Source organism: Perognathus longimembris, chromosome 2 (genome assembly GCF_023159225.1).
Source record: "Perognathus longimembris pacificus isolate PPM17 chromosome 2, ASM2315922v1, whole genome shotgun sequence".
Taxonomy (NCBI): domain Eukaryota; kingdom Metazoa; phylum Chordata; class Mammalia; order Rodentia; family Heteromyidae; genus Perognathus; species Perognathus longimembris.
In genome coordinates this window covers 152,446,773-152,471,644 of record NC_063162.1, presented here as the reverse complement: position 1 = coordinate 152,471,644, position 24,872 = coordinate 152,446,773, and the positions used below count along the sequence as shown (strand labels likewise).

Here is a 24,872-nt window from a genome sequence, read left to right as displayed (position 1 = left end):
GAGGCTAGATGTGTTTAGAGAGAGGTATGGCCATAACAGAACATTCTTACAGGATGACTTTTATTTCTAAATAGATACGCATTGAGTTCTAATTTGACAGAAATTACGGAGTCCCAATTCAAGTTTTTGTAGGTGTCCTGTTTAAGACAAGTGAGAAGCAACTTTGACCTCTGTGTGACAGCGTACATAAATCCCCATGATCTGTGCAAAGCGGGTCGCCAATCCTAAAACAACAATATCAAACTTGGCAACAGTCCCTCCTGTCATAAGCTTTCCAATTATTGAAAATTAAGGAACTCCCCATAGAGGAGAAATCATTAAATATATAGTAAATAATGAGGTTAATTAATTTAACCCTTCTAACTAGGAAACTAATTAAATCAGAAAATTAAAATTGACACAAGACATTAAAATTTGGAAGCTTTGAATTTAGACCTAATAACAGTGTCTTCTTGCTTCAACCCATTTTGAAAGAGAAATCTGTATTATCCATGAAAAATGCAAACCAATGGACTGCTTCCCATCTAAATAAAATCTCCATATATATTATTTAAAATGATTTTCAAGAGTTTCCGTTCTACTTTCATAGCATTTGAAATGAGAACTTCTTCCTTTGAAATTATTTTATTTATTTGGGGGGAGGGGACAGTCCTGGAGTTTGAACTCAGGGCCTGGGCACCGTCCCTGGCTTCTTTTTGCTCAAGGCTAGCACTCTGCCACTTGAGCCACAGCGCCACCTCTGGCCATTTTCTGTATATGTGGTGCTGAGGAATCGAACCCAGGGCTTCATGAATACGAGGCGAGCACTCTACCACCAGGCCACATCCCCAGCTCTGCATGTTGTTTCCTTCCAGTTCTTGGTGCTGCTGGTAACCCTTGACCGTACCTGGCTCAGACTGCAAACTTTTCTCTGTGGTCGTCACTGGAATGAATGTCAGCGCTGTTACCTCACGCCGGAGAATTCAAGCAAGACACAAATTTAGCAAAAGGGATAGCAAAGTGCACCAGGAAAAGAATAGATTTTCCATTTCTAGATCTGTCACCAGAGTTTTTCTTCCACACAGAATCACGGTTCCTTGAGATCCACTCACAAAAAGTATTTCTCCTACAAGGGAGTCTTACATGGTGAACCTCTGGCAACACCTCATTTCAGTGTACAAAGGTTCAAGCAGGGAGAACAGAGAAGACAGAGAAGTATCTCCTGCTCCCAAGAAGGAAGCAACGTGAAGTCCTGGTAGCCTTTAGACTTTTCCGTGGACAGAAGACGCCTTCCGAATCCTTAGAAGATTGGTGAGGCCAACCCAAAATGAAGGTAAACCTCAGGACTTCATTTTGCCAGTATGTGCTTTCATTCTTTTGACCTCCACCCTTGAGAGGTGCCAGATTTTTGGCTTTTAGAAGGAGAGGGCAGATTTAGATAGCTCCTCCTGTCTTTTAGATCTTGTAATTTAACCTTGAAAAGGAGGTGTGCTCAGGTCCAGCCAGTAATTTTAGCTACTACAGAGGGAGAGAGCTGGAGAGATCTGAAGATGAGGGTTAGAAGCCTACCCAGGCAGGAAAATTCCTGAGACGCTTTTTTTTTGCCAGTCCTGGGCCCTGAACTCAGGGCCTGAGCACTGTCCCTGGCTTCTTCCTGCTCAAGGCTAGCACTCTGCCACGTGAGCCACAGCGCCAGTTCTGGCCGTTTTCAGTATATGTGGTGCCGGGAAACTGAACCCAGGGCCTCATGTATGGGAGGCGAGCACTTTCGCCACTAGGCCACATTCCCAGCCCCACCTGAGACTCTTTTCTCAAAACTAACCACTAGAAAGCTGGAAGTGGATCCTAGGCTCAAGTGGTGGAGCATAGCCTTGAGGGAAAAAGCTCAAAGGTAGTGGCCAGGTCCTGAGTTCAAGCCTTGGGACTGGACCAAAAAAAAAAAAAAAAGGGAATTATAAAGAAAGGGAACTTATCTGCCCTTTCAATTTACTTCCTGTTTCTCTTTTTATTGTTGTTATGAGGGATCCCATAAGTGGGGTAAAGAGTCCATTTCTTTCTGGCCACTGTCGCCTCTGGTCTGTCTTTCCCACCCATCCCCACCTACAAGTTGTGTAGTTCATTTTCCGCACGCTATCTAGTGAGGACCACGGCTGCACTTGTTCACCCTGTGTCCCCCCATTTCAGTGCCGCCCCTTGCACCCCCAACCATTACTTCCTGGTTTTAACTTCTGAGTCTGGCACTACTTGTTAAAACTAATATAATTTCCCTGTCTCCTCATCTGCCTATCCTGTCTCAGTCACACACACACACACACACACACACACACACACCCCATTTGGAAATGCTTCTCCCTAAACAGTCCCGACTTTCCATCAGAGGGTACATTTTGAGTTATTTCTAATTCCACTTTTGTTTTTTCTCCCCTCATGTCATGCTTACATTTCACTTGTTGAGGATGTTGATTTAAACGTTCAAGAGAAACGTTTTAATTAGGTAGGATGTTTATTGTTGATCACCAAACAAAATGAGGCAAAACTAAACTTGGGAAAACTAAAATCATCCGTGCTCAGAGCGCCCTATTTAGGGTAGTATATGTGTGCAGGCTACAGAAGAGACTCAAAACTTCTGTTGAATGAGATAGTACCCCTAGTGTCACAAAAGTCAGTGATAAGGACTATCTGTCAGAAAAACACAGTGGTCTCAACGTGGTGTTTTTTCCCCCAGTGACTTCGCACAGGGACAAGCTGTATTATATAAATGGACTCACTGTGGAGATCATTTTCTTGAGCTTTAATGCTGATGGCTAAAAATGATTATTCCTGACTTGAGAATGTTGGTTTAAAGATTTCCTCACAGGATCCACTTCCCACTGGCCAGTTTTGGTGGCACCACGGAGCAATGTTTGGGTGACCTGTCCCCGCTCTGTCTGGGCAGGTTTCTGCCATGACAGGTGCAGTCAGGCCCATCTATCAACTGGCCTTGTACTGGTCACTCCGGAAAATTCACCAACTGTCACAGACGGATGGATTTCTCTTTTGAAATCGACTTACATTAATCTTAAAAGGGGTTGAATTTCGGCATTCCCATACATGCGTAAAACCCATCTCATTACTTTTTGTTGCCCTCCCTTTTAAAGACAATTTTAATTTCCATCATTTCACCTCCTTTTACCCTCTCGTTCACCGTTCTATCTTCCCCAGTGCCTGGTCCTTGTTCTCATTTTCTTTTTTGGAGGGGGAAAAGAGGAGTGCAGCTTCTGTAATGGGTCCAGGATCCCCCATCCCTCCAAAAGTCCACCACTCAGAGACAGTCTCAAGTAAAAAGATGGATTTATTGGGGAAGTAAAAAGTATCCTGACCGGCCAGGGTCACGGCCCAGACTCGGGAGCTGGAATGGCGACTGTAAAAAGCAGGCTGGGGCTGGGAATATGGCCTAGTGGTAGAGTGCTTGCCTCATATACATGAAGCCCTGGGTTCAATTCCCCAGCACCACATATACAGAAAATGGCCAGAAGTGGTGCTGTGGCTCAAGAGGCAGAGTGCTAGCCTTGAGCAAAAGAAGAAGCCAAGGACAGTGCTCAGGCCCAGAGTTCAAGCCCCAGCACTGGCAAAAAAAGAAAAAAAAAAGCAGGCTGGCCAGCCAGGGCCAAAGCCCAGTCTTTGGAGCTGCGACCAAGCACCCCGGCCACGCTCAGGGTCGGGTTATAAAGGCAAACACCACATGGTCAAGCCTGCCACACGCAGGTGGCCAATGAGGTGACAACACCTAGAGAGCATGCCAGGTCACACGCAGGTGGCCAATGGGGTTACAATCTGCCTCATAGCAACTGTGTGAACCAACCTATCATTCTAGTTAGAGTTGGCACACGGATTTGGTGGGGTCACATGATGCAGGCGGATACGCCCACTCATGGGAGGGCACAGGTTTAACCTTGAAAGTTCCACTGCTTAGGTGGTCAAGCAGTTTACACAATCTTATCACAGTGAAGGGGAACTTCCCTGGATAGGGCAGGGGAGATCCTAGCAAAGATGGAGTCGGCTTCAGCTCTCTTTAACTAATCTGAGATGGAGTCAATCTGACGCCCCTCCACAGCCAGTGTTGGCGCTGGCCAGATCTGACCTCCATGTTACAGCTTCCACATGTGAGAAAACATGTGATATTTATCTTTTTCACGTCGCTGTCCAGCTCCATCTCATTTCCTGCCAATGACCCGGTTTCTTCCTTCCTTCCTTACGAACCGAGGCCTTGAATTCAGGGCCTTGTGCTCTGTTTTGGCTTTCCCGCCCTCAAAGCCGGCTTTCCATCCCCGGAGCCACACCCCCACCTTCTGCTTTTTGGTGATTACCTGGAGTGAAGAGTCTCACCCAGTTCTCGGCCTGGGATCCTCAGGTCTCAGCCTCCTGAGCAGCTTGAGTTTACGGGTCTTGGTTATAGATTCTCCAGCACAGAACTATTTCCCCATCACAGAGGATGTCATTTAAGAAAAGCAAACCAACAACCTAATGGCGAGTGGCAGATGCTTTCCCTGGAGGAAACAGGAGTAAAAAATGGTCGTGGAGGGAATTAATCTGTGCTAGGATTGGAACAGTGGTCTCAAGTAAATACGCCTCACACTCGGTAGTGGCTTAGCAATGTTGCACACATCTTCCCCCCCCCAGTCCTGGTCCTTGAACTCAGGGCCTGAGCACTGTCCCTGGCTTCTTTTTGCTCAAGGCTAGCACTCTGCCACTTGAGCCACAGCGCCACCTCTGGCCATTTTCTATATATGTGGTGCTGGGGAATCGAACCCAGGGCTTCCTGCATGGGAGGCAAGCACTCTACCACTAGGCCATCTTCCCAGCCCCAGTTGCACACATCCAGCCGTACCACGCGTGGGAGTTGCGTGTGCAAGCTCACTTACACGGGCTCAAGTGTAAAGTCGTGTGACTCTAGCTCCAGTTCACCACCTAAGGCCGGAGGTGGCGACCGGCCTCCAGCAGGGCAGCTGGGGGGGAGGGCGGCGTGCCCAGGCCGCGGGTTCGAGCCCCGGGGCCGCCACGGTCACCCGGGGAGGCTCGGATTAGGGTGTCGGCACTCGCTCCGGCTCCGGCCCCGAGGCGCCCGCAGCGGCCGCCGTCCGTCCGCAGGGTCCCGGGCCCCCGCGCCGGCCTCGCCGCCAGCCCCGGCCGCCCCGGCGTCCCGCGCGCCCCGCGGGTCATCCCGGCCGGTCACCGCCGCCGCCCGCCGCCGCCGCCGCCGCCGCCGCCGCCGCCGCCCCGGCCCGCCCCGCCCCGGCCGCGGGCCCGCCCCCCCCGCCGAGGCCCCGCCCCCGCGCGCATGCGTCGCGGAGCGGCCGCGCGGGGTGACGGGAGGCTCGCCCGGCCTGGGCCCGGCGGACGGGCCCACTGCGGCGGCGAGGGGGGGGAGCCGGCTTCCCCGCGTCTCCGGGGCCGCGTCGGGGGGCCCGGCGGGGCCCAGCCCCCGGTCGTCGGGGCGGGCCGGCGGGTCTCCGCGTCCCTCGCGCGGCGGGCGGCCGCGGGGCCGCTGGGCGGCGGCGCGGGCCGGCGCGCTCCCGGGCGCTCCCCCCTCGGCGGCCCCGGCGGATGGCGCGTCCCGCTGGGCGCGCGCGGCTCCCGCGCTCGGGGCGCTCGGGGCGGGCGGGGGCGCGGGTCCCAGTTCACCGGGCCGGGCTGGGGCCGCGCGGGCCGCGCGGTTGGCGGGGCGAGGCGGGGCGGCGCAGGCCGGAGGAGGCGGGGGCCCGGGCGCCGCCGCGCCGCCCTCCGCGCCGCCGCGGTCATGTCGGACCCGGCGCCCGAAGTTCCGGAGCTGTTCCGCGAGGTCAAGTACTACGCGGTGGGCGACCTCGATCCTCAGGTGAGGCCGGGGGCGCCCCGTCCCGCCGCGGCCGCCCGGACCCCACTCCCCCCCGCCCCGCGCGGGCGCGCCTCGGGCCTCGGAGCTCCGGGCCGCCCGGCGGGCCTGGCCGCGGGGGAGGCGCCGGCGCGGCGCCCGGTCCCGAGCCTCTGCCCCGGGGGGGGGGGGGGGGGGTCTCCGGCCCGCCGCGGCCCCCGCGGCCCTTTCGGGAGCGGCGCGCGCCCGGCGCATCCTCGCCCGGCCCCGCGGCGGTCTCTGGTCCGGGCTCCGGGAGAGCCGGTCCGGCGAGCGCGGGGTGCGCCTGCTGCACCCCGACCTCGTCGGGCCCCGAGCGGCCCTGCCCGGCCGCCGCCGGCGTCCTCCCGGAGCGCGTGCCGCGCGCGGCGCCTCGCTTTCCCACGCGCGCGTGCGGGGCGGCCCCGCGTGCGCTCGGGTGTCGTCGTCCCCGTGTACGTACGTGTGTGCAGTCATCCCGCCTACTCGCGTGCACTCATCCTCGTGTAGTTGTTCCCCATGTACTTGTATGTAGTCGTCCTGTGTACTTGGGCGTAGTCATCCCGTGTACTAGCGTACTTATGTGCGGTTGTCCCCGTGTACTAGTGCGTAGTCATCCCCATGTACTTGTGTGCGGTTGGTTATCCTAGTGTACTTGTGTGAGGTCATCCCGCACGTACTTGTATAGAGTCTTCCTCATGTACTTGTGCGCAGTCATCCTCTTGTACTCGCATGTAATTGTTCCACATGTATTTGTGTGCGGTCATCCCACGTGTACTTGTGTGGGTCATCCGCATGTACTCGTGTGTGGTCATCCTTGGGTACTTGTGTGCAGTCATCCCACGTGTACTTGTGTGTGGTCCTCCTCGGGTACTTGTGTGTGGTCATCCTCGTGTACTTGTGTGTAGTCATCCCGCATGTACTTGTGTGTGGTTATCCTGCATGTACTTGTGTGCGGTCATCCTCGTGTACTTGTGTGGTCATCCTCGTGTACTTGTGTACTTGTGTGCGGTCATCCTCATGTACTTGTGTGTGGTCATCCTCATGTACTTGTGTGCGGTCATCCTCATGTACTTGTGTACTTGTGTGCGGTCATCCTCGTGTACTTGTGTACTTGTGTGCGGTCATCCTCGTGTACTTGTGTGTGGTCATCCTTGGGTACTTGTGTGCAGTCATCCCGTGTGTACTTGTGTATGGTCTTCCTCGTGTACTCGTGTGCAGTCAGCCTGTGTGCCACTGTATGTAGTCACGCAGTTCTGCGTCTTCAAAGCGTTGCCTTACAGCTGTGGGGCTGTCCACTGCCTCCCGCGTCTTGTTGCGCAGTTGTAGGTCTGCGGCGTCAGCCCCCAAGCTGGAGGAGAGAGTCCTGGATCAGAATTTAGGCTTGGATTAGTGTTTGACCTATAAACCTGGGTGGTGCAGAAGGAATTGTCGTGGCTTCCCACAAGCTTGAATGTCTCTGTTTGTAACTAAACTCCTACAGGTTCTTTCCCTTTCTAAACTTTATGGCATAAAAGTTTTGAATTTTGAGTCACACAGGTGCTAAGCCCTGGGAATGAAAAGGAGTGATTGGTAGAGCCTGGCCTTTTCCAGTATTGATATTCCGCATATTCTTCACTCTCCTTCCTCTTGCATGTATGTGGTGCGAGTAGTGGGGCTTGAACTCTGAGCCTCATTCTCTAGCTTAGATTCTTTTGCTACATTAGTCACACTTCCACGTTAGCCACACTTCACTTTCGGCTTTTTGCTGGTTAATGGGAGGTAAGCGTCTCGTGGATTGGTCCCCCTGGGCTGGCTTTGAACCACAGTCCTCAGCTCTTGGCCTCCTCAGTAGCTGGGATTACGTAGGTGTGCCACTGGTTCCTGGCTTCTCCTGGCTCTTCCTTGTAGGACTTGGGCTTTTACAGGGGCCTTGGGCTCAACTGGGAATCAAATCTGATCACTTAAAAATGTCCTTGGCAAAACATGTCACTCGGAAAGTCTGTTTTCCAAAAAGCTTAGGGCCACAACATCCATTCTCAGAATTTTGTGAAGGGTCGGCTCAGAAAGTGCTGAGGCGGGAAACATGTAGTCAGTCACTGGACGGGTGTTGGGCAGGAGTTGGTAGGTGCTGTGGGGAGCACGTTTCCCCTCCCGTGGCATGTGTAGGATGACACAGCAAAGCACCGCCAGCCCCCCTTGCAGTGGAGTCTTGACATAGCAGAAGTGGACGAGCACGCGTGGCCCTGCGTAGAGGGCCTGCTGTGAACTGCGGCTCTCCTGTGTTTGGGATGCACCGGCCGTCCCCATCTCGAGTGGACTGACGGGGTAGAGCTGCTGAGGTACCTACCATGGAGCTTGGGGAGAAGCTGGGATTGGTTTTCCGGGCCCCAGAGGTCTAAAAACATGGGTGTTTTGGTGGCGTTTGGTGCCCTGACTGGCTTGCAGGGGCCTGAGTGAGGTTAGGAAGGAACGGGAGACTTAACTAGGGTCAAAGAAGCAGAGGCCTGAGGAAGGCGCCGGCGCCGGCGCAGGCGGACTGGGTGCGTGAAGTGGAGGAAAGCTGGTTCAATGCTCTTAGCTGATGACCATTGGTTTGCTTAAATTTATTAGACAGCATTTACAGCTGCTTTGTTTCCTATCTATCGTGGATCAGTAAACTTCTGGAACGGTTTCTGCCTTGGGGGGCAGTCAGCTACATTTCACTGTTGGGGTCCCCTAGCTGTTCCTCCACCCTCAGCTTTCCCGGCTTTCCAGGCACTGCTGTCTGCTGACGCTGCCCTTGCCCACACCTGTCTGAAAGCGGCGCAGACTCCGGCCCCCAGGTTCCTGTGCAGTGCATTCTGGGAACCCCATTCTTCCTCAGACCAAAGCCTGTGCTGATCCCCGTCCCTGTACTAGGGGTGCCACTTGAAGTGGCCAGCATTTCTGGTTTGGTCTTCCTCTTGCTTTTGCCCCTGCCATGACCAGTCTGGCCATTACCGTTCTGTCTTGTCTTCCTTTCTACATATTTCCCCCAGCACTGGGATTTGAACTTAGGGCCTTCTGCTTGCCCAGCAAGACACTCCTAGCAGCAAGGCACACCCCCAGTCCCGGTTTTTGTTCATTGCCTTTTAGATGGGGGTCTCACGTGCTGTCTGGGCATGTCCCTTGCTGTGTTCCACCTGTGTTGGTGGTAGCTAGGATAGCAGGGAAGCATCACTGTATACGCTCACCCTTGAGAAGAGGCGGTGAGGGCTTTTTTCCCTACGGGAGCTGGTTTCGAACGGCCATCCCAACCGTGTCGGCCTGCCCATTGGCCAGGATTGTAGATGTGCCTCTGAGGCCTGGGTTGCATCTTCCTCCTGTTTCTGTGGACACGTACTTCATTCACCACCTGCCTCTGGATAGTACGGCGTGTGTTAGTCTTTTGTCCAGCCTTTCTTACACTGATAGTCATCCTTCTGTAGAGTCTTGCCCTTCCCCACGTGAAATCCTTCTACGACTAAAGGAGATGGTGGGCTGGGCCCTCCACCAGTGCGTGTATTTTTGCCCGGCCAGCATCGGTAAATCTTAAGAATTGTGTTCGTGGGCTTCCTCCAGAACGGTGCTGAAACCACTTGTCCCCACGCCTTCAGGCTGGAGGTCCAGGAGCAGGGTTCTGTGCAGCTCAGTCTTAGCAGTTTAGCAGTGACTACTACATCCTCTGTGTCCTACCTTTTGCCATGAGGACAGGCAGTAGCTAGTAGTGGAGCACAGTACCTTTGTTACTTAGTTGGTGAACCAAAACTTTGCTGTTTTTTAGCTGGGTGCTGGTGGCTCATACCTGTAATCCTAGCTACTCAAGAGGCTGGGGTCTGAGGATCGTGGTTCAAAGCCAGCCTGGGCAGGAAAGTCCGTGAGACTCTTTATCTCCAATTAGTCATAGAAAAAGCTAGAAGTGGTACTCAAGATGTAGAACATTAGACTTAAGCAAAAGGAGCTCAGGGATAGCACCCAGGCCCAGAGTTTAAGCCCCAGGACCTGTCCCCCCCCCCAAAAAAAAATTACTGTTTTTTTTTTGTTGTTGTTGTTTCAAAAGTTCTACTGGCATATTAGAGTAAAAAGCTTTTAGGACATATGGTGCATTTCTATATCCAGTAATGGTTTATACAGGTCAGGATGTGATCAGTACTTGATATTTTAACTTGTGTTTTGTTTTCAGGTTATTCGGCTTCTTAAAGCTGGGAAAGCCAAGGAAGTCTCCTATAATGCTTTAGCCTCTCACATAATCTCAGAGGATGGGGACAGCCCCGAGGTGGGAGAAGCCCGGGAGGTCTTTGACTTGCCTGTTGTAAAGGTCAGTAGAAAATCTCATTTCTCATCTCTCATTATGCATCTTGAAAACAGCAGCGCTGCGCTTCGGTGCGTTCTTTTCAGAGCTTGCCGAAGTCTTGCTGTACGCGGAAGGTTGCCGGGCGGATCAAGCCCTTCCCATTTTGGTAGCTTCTTGGGCTCCCACCGCCTTGTAGCTGGGCCGCCGCAGCGATCGTTCCAGTCAGCCTGTACGCCTGCGGGGGGCACTCCTGAGTCCACAGGCTCCGACACCGTTCCAGGCAGTGGCTGTGTTGATGGAAGTCCTGTGGGGGGGGGGGGGGATTTGGGTCGTGGTAGGAAAGGTATATGTGTTCCAAAAGCCTCTCCAGGGGCAGCTGCCCTCCTTCCCCCACCCCCCACCCCCAGGGATAAGCGGTCCTGGTTTTCAGCTAGACCAGTAGATGAGAGTCCTGTCCCCTGTGAACTGTGCCAAGGGTTAAAGTGACTGCAAGTCTTACTGTTCAGCTTGCGGCCACCTAGACCGACAGCCCAGCTGGTGGATAAGCTCTTCAGACATTGTCACTTACATCCTGTGATGCTGTGTTATGGCCAGCGAGAGACCACAGTTAAGTTTTTGTGTGTATATGCATGTCCCAGTGTGCCAGTACTGGGGCTTGACCTCAGGGCCTGAGCTCTGGCCGCTAGTTTCTATCTTAAGGCTGGTGCTCTACCACTTGAGCCTCATCTTCAGTTCTGGTTTTTTGCCGATTGATTCGAGGTAAGAGTCTCCTTAGATTTGTGTGCCCAGATTTTGTCCTTGTAGCATATTTCTCAGCTTCCTGTGCACCTAGAATTACAGGTGCCTAGCTACTTGTGCCCAGCCAAAGGTTTACTTTTCAGATGTATCCGTTTAATAATGATCTACGGTTTTATTTCTAATCTTCCATTGTATGTGTTTCTTATAAAATAGTTTTGTACTACTACTATTTTTCACGATGGCATTGACTGCTCTGCCTTAATGCTAACAGAGTTAGGAGTTAGGGAAGGTTCCCACTGAGTAAGAAGTGCCGCGCCCCCCCCCCCCCCCATGCATGTGTGAAATACCACAGCACAATGCCTTGGTATAGTTAATGCACACCAAGAAAATGACGGGAAAGTAAAGCGGGTTCTGTGGAGGGGTCCCAGGGGCAGGGGACGGGGGGCGAGTGGGGCCAGGGTGCCCTCGTGCTCTGTAGAAACAGCAGTGGAACCCTTTGAGAGCGTTGTACATAGAGGGAAGGGGACTGGGCCGAGAGATGGAGGGCGCAGAAAGCCCCCTGTACAACGATTACTCTGTGCTAATAATCCTTTAAAAAAAGTAAGTTTTATGGTTTACAAACATTCTCCCTTCTGGGCTTTACCAAAAAGACTCTGCAGGGTGCCTGTGATTCATGCCTCTAACCCTAACTACGCGAGGGGAGCTAGCCCAGGCCGACAGATCGGAGAGACTTTTCTAATTAACCAGTAAAAGCCAGAACCAGAGGTTGAGGCCTTGCACTCAAGCCCCAGTGCTGGCACACACGCGTGCACACACAGACATGCACGCACACACACGTGCACATGCCGTTGGAGTTTGGACTGGCCTAAGTCAGGATCGGAGTGAGGGGCTCCTCCCTTCCCCGACGGCTGGGAGGGTGAGGCTGCAGACATACAGGACCTCGGATTCCAATGCACGTGACAGGTGCTAGGGTGCGGTGGCGCTCGCAGTGGGTGCTTTGCGGTCACGACGGCCTTTTCATTGCTGGAGGCGCCACAGGTAAATTGTAGATAACGTTTGACTTCTCTTTTTCAGCCTTCCTGGGTGATTTTATCCGTACAGTGTGGAGCTCTGCTGCCGTATCCTTTGGGCTGGTAGGGTCCCTGCGGATTGAAGATGGAAGTGACAGTTGTCTGGGTGGAGAGTGGATCATGAGTCAGGGCCAGGACGGCTTCTGCTCCCACTCCCCTGCTTTCTACCCCGTGTCATCCGTCCTGTCCCTGACCTTTGTGTCAGAGCAGCTCTGGCTGGGACTGGGCAGCCAGTGTTCTAGGTCTTTTCAACATCTGTCTGTCTGTCTGTCTCTGTCTGTCTGTTTTATCTATCTATCATCTTTAAGTAGTTATTGTACAAAGGAGTTGCTGTTCAACAAAGTGACACCTAGGTGGACAGAATATGTCTGTGGTTGTAAGTCTCTATAAACTGTGTCATGAATGATTTGAAGCGTACACGGAGAAGAGAGTCTGGTTTTTCGCAGCATACGTTGTTTTTCTTTGGGAGCTTACTGATTTCATCACCCTGGGCCCCCACTGGGGTGGGGAGAGCAGGGTGGAGGCGCGGCTCAGCCCCGGGCTCGGGGGCCGGGAGTACGCCTTCCCCAGGCTGTGGACTCTTCTAGCACAGGAACACCTGCTGTCATTGAGGTGTCACGTAGACATTTTAGGCCTGGGCTGGAGCATCTGTCACTCTTATTTTTGCAGCTTGGCCAGGGAGTTCCTTTGGACTATATTGGGCCCATGCAACAGAAGAAGGGGTGCTCTAATGAAAGATCCATAAAGGACTGCAAACGAGCACCATTTCTTTCTTTTCTTTTTCTGTTTTGTCTGTTGTGAGGCTTAAACTTGGGGCCTGTGAGCCCCTTTGTTCTCAAGGCTAGCGCTCTACCACTTGAGCCACAGTTCCACTTCCGGTTTTCATTTCTTTAATTTTTTTAAAATTTTTTTAAAATTTATTTTTAATTTATTTTTTATTTTTTTGGCCAGTCCTGGGCCTTGGACTCAGGGCCTGAGCACTGTCCCTGGCTTCTTCCCGCCACTTGAGCCACAGCGCCGCTTCTGGCCGTTTTCTGTATATGTGGTGCTGGGGAATCGAACCTAGGGCCTCGTGTATACGAGGCAGGCACTCTTGCCACTAGGCTATATCCCCAGCCCATTTCTTTAATTTTTTGAGTGGTTCATTGGATATAGCAGTACCACGGGGATGCTTCTGCCTGGGCTGGCTTTGAACCTCGATCCTAACTTTGTGTTGACAGTGAAGCCTGCGGGGATCAGAGTTTCTTGCCCAAGTCCCCACCAGTGATGATGGGGAAGCCGGGGTCCCCAAGTCTGCCGCACCCTGAGAGCCATCACACCACTGGTGTGTTCTTCAAGTGAAGACGGCTCTGCTTTGCATTCAAACCGTGTGTGTCCCCGGATAGCCCCGTAGCTCTCAGGGGTCAGCGTGTGTTCCCCAGCAATGTCTTACACCCATTTTATTTAGAGGTTTAAGTAGAGAGGGTGGATTTAAAGTGCTTTACTGAAACCACGTGCCTTTTCCTGTTTGCTACAGCTGTTTTCCCCGTCTGCTCTGCTCTGCTCTGCTCTGCTCTGTCTGTGTCCCCAGTGGAGCGAGTGGGGGGCAGCGGGACTGCCCCTCGGGCTAAGCTGAGGGGGGGAGGGTGGGCGTTGTGTGTGTGGAGCTATCTTGTCCAGGGAGGGTCAAGGGCAGGCCGTGCTGGTCTTTGATTGTCATCTTAATCACTGTCAAAACAGAGTGAACGGGTTTTCTCCAGAATCATGTCAGATTTTTTTTGGAATCACTGCCTGCCTTTCTCAGGTAAGCTGGTTATACTTAGTCTTGTACTAGTTACAAGACTGCTCTATTTCCATATGACTGGATTTATGATGTTTGTTAACCCATTACTAAGACATGTATTAAATTTGACCGTTTCATATAAGTGTCTAACAAGCTTCTAGTGTTTAAATATTTGTGCTTACGTTTAGATTTAAAGTTTCAAATAGTAAAATTGATCATTCTAATCTAAAAAAAAATCACAAATCTAAAAAAAATCACAAAGCTTTAAAACTTAAATGCAGAAGTATTTAAAATGGAAAATTTAAATATTACCTGGAATTGATCTCAGAGCCTCTTTTTTACTAGGCAAGCAGGCTACTTGAGTCATGCCCCCAGTCTTTTTTGCTTTTTGTTGTTGTTGGGTGTGGGGTTTGAACTCAGGGCCTGGGTACTGTCCCTGAGCCTCTTTGTGCTCAAGGCTAACATTCTTCCAACTTGAGCCACAGCGCCACTTCTGGTTTTTGTGTGGTTAATTGGAGATAAGAATCTCACAGGGACTTTTCTGCCTTGGCTGGCTTCCAACCACAATCCTCAGATCCCAGCCTCTTGAGTAGCTAGGATTTTTGGTGAGCCACTGCCGCCTGGCTCTTTTTTGCCTTGTTTTTTGGTGGAAAGGCTTCCGTTATGATTTTCCTGTTCTGGCTGGCTTGGTCTGTCGGCCTCCTACCTCTGCCTCTTAAGTAGGTAGGAATGCAGGTGTGAGCCACCTTGCCTGGCCCTTTAAAATGAAGCTAAAAGATAACAAAACTTGAGGCAAAAGCAGTCCTAGGAATTGCCAATCATCTGAATTGTTATGCAGATCAATTAAAAAAAATAAGGTCCTAGTAGGTCAGAGGAGTTTACTGCATACCCACACTCATACAAAATTTATATACATATCAAAAACCTTTGCCATGCTTTGTCAGGACAATCAAGAGGCATGAGCATTTTTATAGAGACGGAATAATTTCGGCCCGTGCGATTTACAACAGCCTCTGCAGCGCCGCCGAGGTTGCTGTCAGAAGCTCGGGCCCCCGTCGCCCTCTGCAGAGAAGCATCAGGAGCCTCGAGGCCCTCGTTCCTTTCTCCTGTGGAGCACTCGTGGTGCTTGGTCAGGGGAAGGCGCGGTGACCCTTGCCCTTGGCCGGTGCTCGCAGAGCCTGGCCCACTGTGCTTGGTGTTCTGAGGAGGCACACGCTCCTCTGTTCTTCCATCCGTGGCCGAGCACAGGTTCAGACGAGCAGACAAGGAGTTAGTTAGGAGCGGTGCTGTCTCTTCCCCCGAGACTTGGTGTAGCATGCTCTGACTGCGGTGTGTACTTGTCAATTGGTCTTGTGCTCCTGGATTTCTGGGTTCCATAGACAGCCCAGAGTCTAGGAAGGATTAGGAGTCAGGGGAAGAAGGCCACGATGAGGGGGGGGGGGCGGGGGGCCCCTAGGTGCCTTTCTCAGTGGGAGAGATCTCAGAGACCTGGGCTTTGCAGAATTGACTTGGGGAAAGAGAAGATGAGAAGTGTGTGAATACGTACGGTGGCAGGGTTTAGCACTAGGTGAGTCGGTCTTGTCCCGAGTGTAGTGCTGGAGAACAGGTTTAGTCCTAGAGAGCTCAGGAGACAGTAAGTGTCGTAGAGAGCACACCAGTGTGTAAGCTCTGCACAGGGCTCACTGCATGTGATGTACTAAGTCAGGCGGCATGTGTGGGTGTGTGCCCTTAGGGAGAAAAGGGTGTCACTTCAGTTGGGAGACCGGCCGCGTGGATCTAGGAGTGAGGTCCAGCAAGCCTGGGAAGCCGCGCAGAGCTGGGATGGAAAAGGAAGAGGGTCTTCCAAGTCCTGCAGGTTGAAGGAGAGAATGGGTGTGGTTTCTGGAGGCTGGGTGTGAGGAAATGGCAATCAGCCGAGGTGATGGGTTCCGTGTCCTGTGCTCGGAGTTCTGTTTGAGGCAGGGGTGAGGAGAGCCTACGTGATGCAGATGCAGGGTTGAGTCTTTTCATCTGCGTGGGGGTAGATGAAGACTGGGTCACGGGCTTTTCTCACTGACAAGAGTGAGGTCTTGGAGACCCAGTCCTAGCCAGCCTGTGCCTCCTCCCTCCCCCCTCCCCACCGAGGGCCTCCCCATGGAGGGCAGGGGGGGCCCCTTTGGAGGATGGTGCCTACTTTGGGGACGAGGAGGAGGAGGAGGAGGAGCAGGAGACGGAGGAGGAGGAGACGGTGCAGCCAGGAAGTAAAGCTCATCCTTGGCTGATGTGGCCGTCTTGAAGAAAACCTGTCCAGATTACGCTTCGAATTCCATTCCTAATAAAGATTAGTGGTTCTGTTGGCTTCATCCGTCTTGTCATTTAGTATTTAACTTTCCAAGGTACTTTGCAAGGTACAAGTATTTTTGTGACAGTTTCAGTACAATAACCCGGTTTACTCTTCTGGATTGTGACAGTGAGTTACCAAGATAGAGTAATGGTCACGAGGTGACTTCCACAGGTAATGTGAATACAGAGTCCTGGGGGAGGTGAGGTCACAGAGATAGAGTGAAGTGAAGAGCAGGTGCAGGAAGTTAGGAAGCTGCTCACCTGCAGCTCATCTGCAGCTCACCTGCACTTCCAAAGTCAGCTTGACGAGCGCATATGCCTCTTCATTCAGAAAGTAATCCACTGGCTGATATGATTGTATTAGAATTAATGCTCACACTTTCATTTTTCCTCAAATACTACCTTTCTGGAAATGCATTTGGACTTCCCCGTGAGTAACTGCCTGGGGTGGAGCAGTAAGAGCAGTGGACCTGGTACAGACAAACTGAGCGAGGTTTCCACGGTGGCCGGCACTCACGAGAGTCAGTGTAATTGCCTTACGAAATGGTTTCCCGCCTCCCATGCACTGGTGAGGTTTGGAATGCCGAGGGCACACTGCACAGTTCCTGGCATTTAGCGGGCAGTCAGTATAGGGCCAGAGTGAGAGCCTGTTTTGCAGCGTACCAGTGCCCTGGAGTCGGTTCCTCATCCCCGCGCAGGTATACTTCCTCTTACACGGGCCTTGTTTCTTCGGTGGTTGGTGCTATATATGTTTCCCTGAGCTTTCAAAGCACTCAAACCATTTCTTCATTTTAACCATGTTATAGCACTTGTTATTTATATGTTTTGAGTTTTTGTAAATACAGTCTTAACGTTGCTTTGTGTTAAAACATTTCTAAAATGTAAAAACTAAAATGATACACTGCTTATGCCTTTTATTGTATTTTAGTTTTTTTGTTTGTTTATTATCAGTCCTGGGCTCGAAACTGCTTATGCCTTTTAAAATGTTCCTTTTTTTTTTAATAAACAATTCTCATTCAGTTCCTATCATTATATTAAATATTTGTAATCTATTTGTGGACACGACAGAAGATGATTTATGTCCATAAAAGTGTTGTGATAGGAATAAAGCTGCAGGCTTCTTGTGTTTTGTTTTCCAGTAATATCCTTAGGTTAATTTGATTTAAAGAGAGAGAGATGGTTATATCACTGGATTATAAAAACTGTAGGTTTAATGAGAGAGGTGGTTATATCGCTAGATTGCAATACTGTAGATTTAATGGGAGAGCTGGTTATGTCGCTAGGCGGTAGGAACCGTAGGCTGAACGGATGGATGGTCATCCTCACTTGTTCCCTTGTGCCAGGTGTCGTCTGAGGACAGAAGTGCCCTGTGGGCGTTGCTCACGTTCCATGGTGGCGGCTGCCAGCTGAACCTCAATAAGAAGTGCACTCACCTGATTGTTCCAGAGCCCAAGGGGGTAAGCCCTGCATACAGCGTCCTTACATGCTTGTGCTTAACAGTTATCGGAGGGGTGTTCTTTTGTCCTTTTAAGTGCTCATGCTGGCCTCTCCTTCGAGCTCTGAAGACTTGAGAGGCTCCTGGGAGAGTTGAGAGGTGACAGTGGTGTGGTTTCAAAAGCCCGTGGCTAGAGGCGCAGTAAGTAGAGCCCGGCAGCACATTTGCAGACGGTTTCCAGCAATGGATGTGGAGACAGTTCAGGATTTCTTTACGTAGGCCTATTTTGGTAATATCTACATTTGGTAATGTGCATTTAAAATGGTTTTTAAAAGGGGGGCCAGAGCCACAGCTCAGCAATAGAGTGCTTGCTTAGCAAGAAGAAAGCTAAAACCAAAACTGTGGGTGCTGGTGGCTCATGCCTGTAATCCTAGCTACTCAGGAGACTGAGTTCTGAGGATTGTGGTTTGAAGCCAGCCTGGGCAAGAAAAAGTGTGTGAGACTCTTTTTTTTTTTTTTGGCCAGTCCTGGGCCTTGGACTCAGGGCCTGAGCACTGTCCCTGGCTTCTTCCTGCTCAAGGCTAGCACTCTGCCACTTGAGCCACAGCGCCGCTTCTGGCCGTTTTCTGTGTATGTGGTGCTGGGGAATCGAACCTAGGGCCTCGTGTATCCGAGGCAGGCACTCTTGCCACTAGGCTATATCCCCAGCCCATGTGAGACTCTTAATCGTCAATAAACTCCAAAAAGCCAGAATTGGAGCAGTGGCTCAAGTGATAAGAGTACTAGCCTTGTATGAAAAAGCTCAGGGTTAGCATCCAGGCCTTGAATTCAAGCCCTAGGATTGGCAAAAACAACAAAACAAACAACTGCCCCCAAAACATGAGTGTTGAAAGCACATATGTGCCACTAAAAAGGTTCCAAATACGTGCATGTATTTATAGCCACAGTTCAGTGTTCATGGAAGACATTACCTGTGCCCTTTGCCCAGCTTCCCTTAGGCCTGGGCATTTCCTGTGTCCCAGTTTGCTTGGCGCCTTTAGCATTCTTCCGGGAGTACTTGCCCAACAGTGCCAGGCTAGATCCCTGAGCCTGCATGAGCTCCTGTCAGGAACTCCCCGTCCAGGTTGGCAGAGCCTTGAGGTCATTCTGCTTCATGCTGCTGGGTCTTTTCTGGTCAGTAACTGCCTTGTCCAGGTGTGCACAGGTGCCACGGGGGCCTTTGGGACAGACGTGTGTTTTACTCAGAGCCCAATCTCACTGGCAGGAAGTGCAGTTAGTTAGGCCTGGAATCCCTGCGTGACACTGCCCAGACGGGTCCTCTGCACAGAACAGCGACACCGCAGCCGTTGTTGAAGTACTAGTTGCAAGCGCGAGGATGAAACTGACAGCTTTGTTCTGAGTGTGTGCTTGTGCTTTGCTCGTAGGAGAAATACGAGTGTGCTGTGAAACGAGCAAGTATTAAGATTGTGACTCCCGATTGGGTCCTGGACTGCATATCCGAGAAGACCAGGAAGGATGAAGTGTTTTATCATCCTCGTCTGATCATCTATGAGGAGGAGGAAGAGGAAGAGGAGGAAGAGGAAGAGGTGGAGAACGAGGAGCAGGACTCTCAGAACGAGGGCAGCACCGAGAAGTCGAGCCTGGCCAGCTCTCGGGAGGGCTCTCCTGGTGACCGGCAGTTCTCGCCCAAACCCCGCGCCGAGACCTCCAAAGGGGAGTTGATGTTCGATGACTCGTCAGACTCGTCACCAGAGAAGCAGGAGCGGAACTTGAACTGGACTCCAGCAGAGGTCCCGCAGCTTGCCTCGGCCAAGCGCAGGCTGCCCCCGGGCAAGGAGCCGGGGCTCATTAACTTGTGTGCCAATGTCCCGCCCGTCCCAGGGAACCTCCTGCCTCCCGATGTCCGGGGGCTCATGGCCTCTGGGCAGAACCTCCCCGGCTCTGAGCGGTCAGAAATGATAGCTACCTGGAGTCCAGCGGCACGGACGTTGAGAAATATCACTAATAGTGCTGACATTCAGCAGATTAACCGACCGTCAAACGTAGCACACGTAAGTCTCCAAGGGACACACAAAGGTTGGATTTAAGCCTCGGATCTCACATGTCTGCTGGTAATGCTTTTGTTGTTCTTACTGCTTCAGACCAAGTAGCGCATAGGCATATTGATTTAAATGAGATCCTCACTGTCGTGTTTGTACCTAAATATCCACAGTCCACTCCTGGGTGGGGGGGGTGCCAGTGGTGCACTGCAGATGACATCACACCCATGATGCCCACACTGCGGCCAAGTCTCCATGGCCCGTTCTCAAGACGCTTCCCCGTGGGCAAGTCCGCGCGGCTGTTTGAGTGTCAAGGTCTCTCTGGAGAGAGCAGGATGGCAGGAAGGGTCTCAGTGGAGGTGATGTGGATCAGGGTTGAATGAAGAGGAGGCCGCCAGGGGGCCTGGGGACAGAGTGCTCCGAGTGGAGACCCCCGTGTGGGCAAGACCCTGCGGGGGCTTGGTGGGCGAGGGAGGCCTAGGGGAAGGGGACCGGCCTGGCCATGGCCACGGCGAGCAGGGGGACCTGTGGGGCGCGGGGAGATCCAGCTGCCGGCGGGCCAGCATGACCGAGCTGGGGAAGGGCTGCCCATTGGAAGCCGTAGCTTGGGGGCTTCCCTGATAGGAGGTGCGGGGTCTGGCATTTCTGAAGTCCTGAGCAGTAACTGTCCTCTTCCACGTGTCGTTGCCTGACTCAGGTCACTCGGTCTGCGTGACTGTTGTTCCAGAAGTGGCTGAGTCTGTGTGGCTGTGGTGTTAGAGGTGATTGAGTCTGTGACTGTCCTAGTGGTGACTGAGTCTGCCATCCTAGAGGTGTCTGTGTGGCTGTCCTAGAGGTGGCTGGGTGCGTGCGGCTGTGGTGGTAGAGGTGGCTGGGTGCGTGCGACTGCGGTGGTAGAGGTGGCTGGGTCTGTGTGGCTGTGGTGGTGGAGGTGGCTGGGTCTGTGTGGCTGTGGTGGTAGAGGTGGCTGGGTGCGTGCGGCTGTGGTGGTAGAGGTGGCTGGGTGCGTGCGACTGCGGTGGTAGAGGTGGCTGGGTGCGTGCGGCTGTGGTGGTAGAGGTGGCTGGGTGCGTGCGGCTGTGGTGGTAGAGGTGGCTGGGTGCGTGCGGCTGTGGTGGTAGAGGTGGCTGGGTGCGTGCGGCTGTGGTGGTAGAGGTGGCTGGGTGCGTGCGGCTGTGGTGGTGGAGGTGGCTGGGTGCGTGCGGCTGTGGTGGTAGAGGTGGCTGGGTGCGTGCGGCTGTGGTGGTAGAGGTGGCTGGGTGCGTGCGGCTGTGGTGGTAGAGGTGGCTGGGTCTGTGTGGCTGTGGTGGTGGAGGTGGCTGGGTCTGTGTGGCTGTGGTGGTGGAGGTGGCTGGGTGCGTGCGGCTGTGGTGGTAGAGGTGGCTGGGTGCGTGCGGCTGTGGTGGTAGAGGTGGCTGGGTGCGTGCGGCTGTGGTGGTGGAGGTGGCTGGGTGCGTGCGGCTGTGGTGGTGGAGGTGGCTGGGTGCGTGCGGCTGTGGTGGTGGAGGTGGCTGGGTGCGTGCGGCTGTGGTGGTGGAGGTGGCTGGGTCTGTGCGACTGTGGTGGTGGAGGTGGCTGGGTGCGTGCGGCTGTGGTGGTGGAGGTGGCTGGGTGCGTGCGGCTGTGGTGGTGGAGGTGGCTGGGTGCGTGCGGCTGTGGTGGTGGAGGTGGCTGGGTGCGTGCGGCTGTGGTGGTGGAGGTGGCTGGGTGCGTGCGGCTGTGGTGGTGGAGGTGGCTGGGTGCGTGCGGCTGTGGTGGTGGAGGTGGCTGGGTGCGTGCGGCTGTGGTGGTAGAGGTGGCTGGGTGCGTGCGGCTGTGGTGGTGGAGGTGGCTGGGTGCGTGCGGCTGTGGTGGTGGAGGTGGCTGGGTGCGTGCGGCTGTGGTGGTGGAGGTGGCTGGGTCTGTGTGGCTGTGGTGGTGGAGGTGGCTGGGTCTGTGCGGCTGTGGTGGTGGAGGTGGCTGGGTGCGTGCGGCTGTGGTGGTAGAGGTGGCTGGGTGCGTGCGGCTGTAGTAGTAGAGGTGGCTGGGTCTGTGTCGGGCACAGATCCTGAGCGTGATGTGGTGGAGAAAGCCGTGGAGTTGAGGTGGTTGAGGTGACTGGCAGGGCTCATTTAGGCTGAGCCCCATCTGAGCACTGGTGTCCCCTAAGGCAGGAGGGACAGTGGACCCGGAAGAGGCAGCCCTCTTGGTGCGGAGAGCATGTCCACATGGGCCAGACACAGCATCCAGGAGGGGGCAGGGTACAGGGCTGGCTTTAGAGGAGAGCGGCAGAGGGACCGGCTGGAAGCACTGGGAAGCTAGAGGACCACGCGACAGTGGAGGTGCTTTCACAGACATGGGTAGGCCGGAGGCCAGTGGACTCTTGACAGTTCTGGCCTAGGAACGTGGGAGGGGCGGCCATCTGAGGGGGGAGCTGGTTTGGGCCAGAGCTCTGCCTGGGCCACCCAGGAGACTTGTGCTCAGAAGCAGCTGGAAATGTGGCCTAAGGAGCTTCCAGAGTGACGTGGAGCTGGCTGGCTGAGGGAAGCAGAGCTCCCTTCCGTGCCTGGTGGAGGAGGTTCGGGACGGCGGGCAGGCCTGCGCGCTGGGCTGGCCTGCGGCGCGGGCTTGGTTGCTGTGCGTCTCCACGGGCGGGCTCCACCAACCGTGCTGCGTGGGGTGTGGGGTGCACCCCTCCGTCCCCCAGAGGAGGCAGGGGTCTCCAGGCCGGAGCGGATCACTGTCCAGACTACCGCAGAGGCTTTCACAGGGCTTTCTAGCAAAGTCAGAATGCAAGGGCGAAGCGGGAAGGCGGGAAGAACGTGTTAGGATTCGGTGTTACTTTGTTTGAGGTGGGTTCTCACACCTCCCAGGCTGGCGGGAACTCTTTGGCCCGCCTGCCTCGCCCCGCTCAGTATCAGGACTATGGATAGCCACACCCAGTGGGAACAGGAACTTTGGAAAGGTTAGCACTATGAGCCAGATTTAGTTGGACGTGTCATGGTGGTGGCAGACAGAGCTACCCGTCGGGCTGCTGTTGAAAGAGCGGTTTGTTGTGGTCAGGAGTCAGGTGCCTGCCCCGTGCTCAGTGTGTCCTGTGCAGTAACTCAAGAGATTGGAAGGATTGTGACAGTCATGCGGGAACATTTCATCAGAGGGGACTGTGGAATTGCTGGCTGTGATAAGGCACAGTGGCTTGACTAAGCGTGTAGGATTCTCCTTGTCTTCTGTTCCTCAGCCAGAAGCAGAGCAGAAGGTGGGAAAGGGGAAGTGAGTAGCAAGGCCGGTGTGGTGACAAACACCGCCGCGGCAGGCGTTGAGGGGCTCGGGGTGCCAGGCCGGTGCCCATCTTCAGTCTCGGCTGGCATGTGTCCTAGGACGCCATGTTTCTTCTCTTGGAGCAGGCAAGATCAGCTAGAGCAGGGACCGCGTTTAACCCACGCACCTAAAACGCGAGACAGAAGCAGCTGCAGGGGAACAGTGCGGGCAGTGCACAGGCTCAGGCTAGGCAGGCTGGGTGCGCCGGCAGGTCCCCACCTGTGGGGGATGGGCCACCCCTCCCCCCAGGCACACCATGCTGCCTGGGTGGAGAGGGAGCCTGAGCTAATCCTCCCACCCCCATCACTGGCCAGGTATTTATTATGCTTATTATCATGACTGCTTTATTCGAGAGAAACACGATCTGAAGTGTAGAGAAGACCACACGAAGTTGGCTTCCGGTGTTGGCTGTCGGAGGGTGTTTCGTCTTGGGGCATGTTTGTCGGTGCATGTAGGTGTAAAAGTCATTGCTCATGGTCATCTGCTGACACCATCCCCCCACCCCTCCCACCTCAAGGTCTAGGTGGACCCTGGGCTTGCTCCTCCCCACAGGGTGGGCGCCGGGAAGGAGGCCTTGTGTCCACACGGGACCCCTCTGGGGAGCTCAGGGGCGGCTGAGGTCTCTGAAGAGAGGGCGCTCCTGCGGTGATGATTGGAAAGATGGGGTGGAGTGGCATCTGCTCCCAGAGGCCTCTTCACTTTCAGAGTTTGTTTTGCTCAGCAGGGGCTTACTTACTTGCTTTAGTGGTGTTGGTGATGCAGCGGAAGGCTGCAAGAAAGATGCAGTATTGTTGAAGTTTCCAGTTGTTTAATGCTTCTATCTAGCGGAATAGTCACGGGTGAGATGTCCGTTAGCCTCTAGACTGAGAGACGGTGTTGGTGCCTTTCGGGAACTGTCGATGACACCCTGGCCTCGCCTTTTTTTTTTTTTTTTTTCTAGATCCTGCAGTCCCTTTCAGCACCCACGAAAAATCTAGAGCACCAGGCGAATCACGGCCAGCAGGGCCACGGCAGTGCGAGCGCGGCGCTGTTCAGCCAGGTGAAAGGCGCTGCGGACGCGCCCACGCTCCAGCCGCACCCGCCGCCGCCGGTCCTGCACCTCCAGCCCCAGCAGATGATGCAGTTCCCGCCGCCGCCACCGCCGCAGCCCTACCCGCACCCCCCGGCACACCCGTTCCCGCAGCCGCAGCCGCCGCAGGCCCACCAGCACCCGTTTCCCCAGCAGCAGCTCCCGTTCCCGCAGCAGCCGCTGCACCGCCCGCCGCAGCACACCCAGCCCTTCCAGCCTCCGCACGCCCTCCAGCTGCACCAGCTCCAGCAGCAGCAGCTGGCACAGCTGCAGCAGCAGCAGCACAGCCTGCTCCAGCAGCAGCACCTGCAGCAGCAGCAGCAGCTCCAGCGCCTACACCAGCAGCAGCAGCAGCACATGCAGAACCAGGCAGCACAGCACCCGAGCCAGCCTCCCCCGGCGCTGCAGCACCAGGTCCCACCCCAGCAGCCCCCGCAGCCCCCGCCGCCGCCGCCCCCGCCGCAGCAGCTGTTTGGACACGACCCTTCCGTGGAGCGTTAGTAGCGGATGTTCTTTCCCTCTCTACCAGCTGCGTACTCGCAGAGCCCGTTGAGGGTGTGCGTAAGGACGCCCGCCCGATGACCAGCGCAGAATGCACTCGGGAAACTCATGGCAAAATGAATCTAAAACAAAGAGCTGGTCTGTGGTGGGGTCAGCTGGGCTTGCTTTCTTTGTGGGACTGGAGTTGGAAGTGGGTCATGCCTCCAGTCCAGTCTTGCAGTGGAGATTTTTGAGGTCGTCTTTTTGTCCAGTATGTACCGGCCCACAATCCTGTTTTACACTAACTGCCATAGCTGGGCTGATAGGCGCTGTGGGCTACTGTGCCCAGCTACTGGCTAAAAAGGAATCTGGCAGACTCTGCTTAGCCTTGAACCGTGGGCCTCCTGATCTCAGCTTCTTCAGTAGCTGAAGTATGACTCTTCTGTTGTACTATAGGACATCTTCTATTTATTTTTTTGTGCTGGTTCTGGGGCTTGAACTTAAGGTCTGGGCACTGTCCTTGTACTTTTTCACTCAAGGCTAGCACTCTACCACTTGAG

The 24,872-nt window shown here is 54.1% G+C and overlaps 1 protein-coding gene across 1 annotated transcript in view; it reads left to right on the top strand.

The window, feature by feature from the left end:
* Positions 1-5,629: 5,629 nt before the first annotated feature.
* The window catches only part of Paxip1 (PAX interacting protein 1), a 39,484-nt gene continuing 20,241 nt past the window's right edge, over positions 5,630-24,872 (top strand). The window contains exons 1-7 of the mRNA XM_048340521.1: positions 5,630-5,833; positions 9,990-10,124; positions 11,913-11,956; positions 13,628-13,691; positions 17,336-17,449; positions 18,852-19,478; positions 23,704-24,328. Coding sequence (XP_048196478.1) covers positions 5,756-5,833; positions 9,990-10,124; positions 11,913-11,956; positions 13,628-13,691; positions 17,336-17,449; positions 18,852-19,478; positions 23,704-24,328 — 1,687 coding nt within the window. The 5' untranslated portion in view covers positions 5,630-5,755. The remainder of the gene's footprint in view (positions 5,834-9,989; positions 10,125-11,912; positions 11,957-13,627; positions 13,692-17,335; positions 17,450-18,851; positions 19,479-23,703; positions 24,329-24,872) is intronic.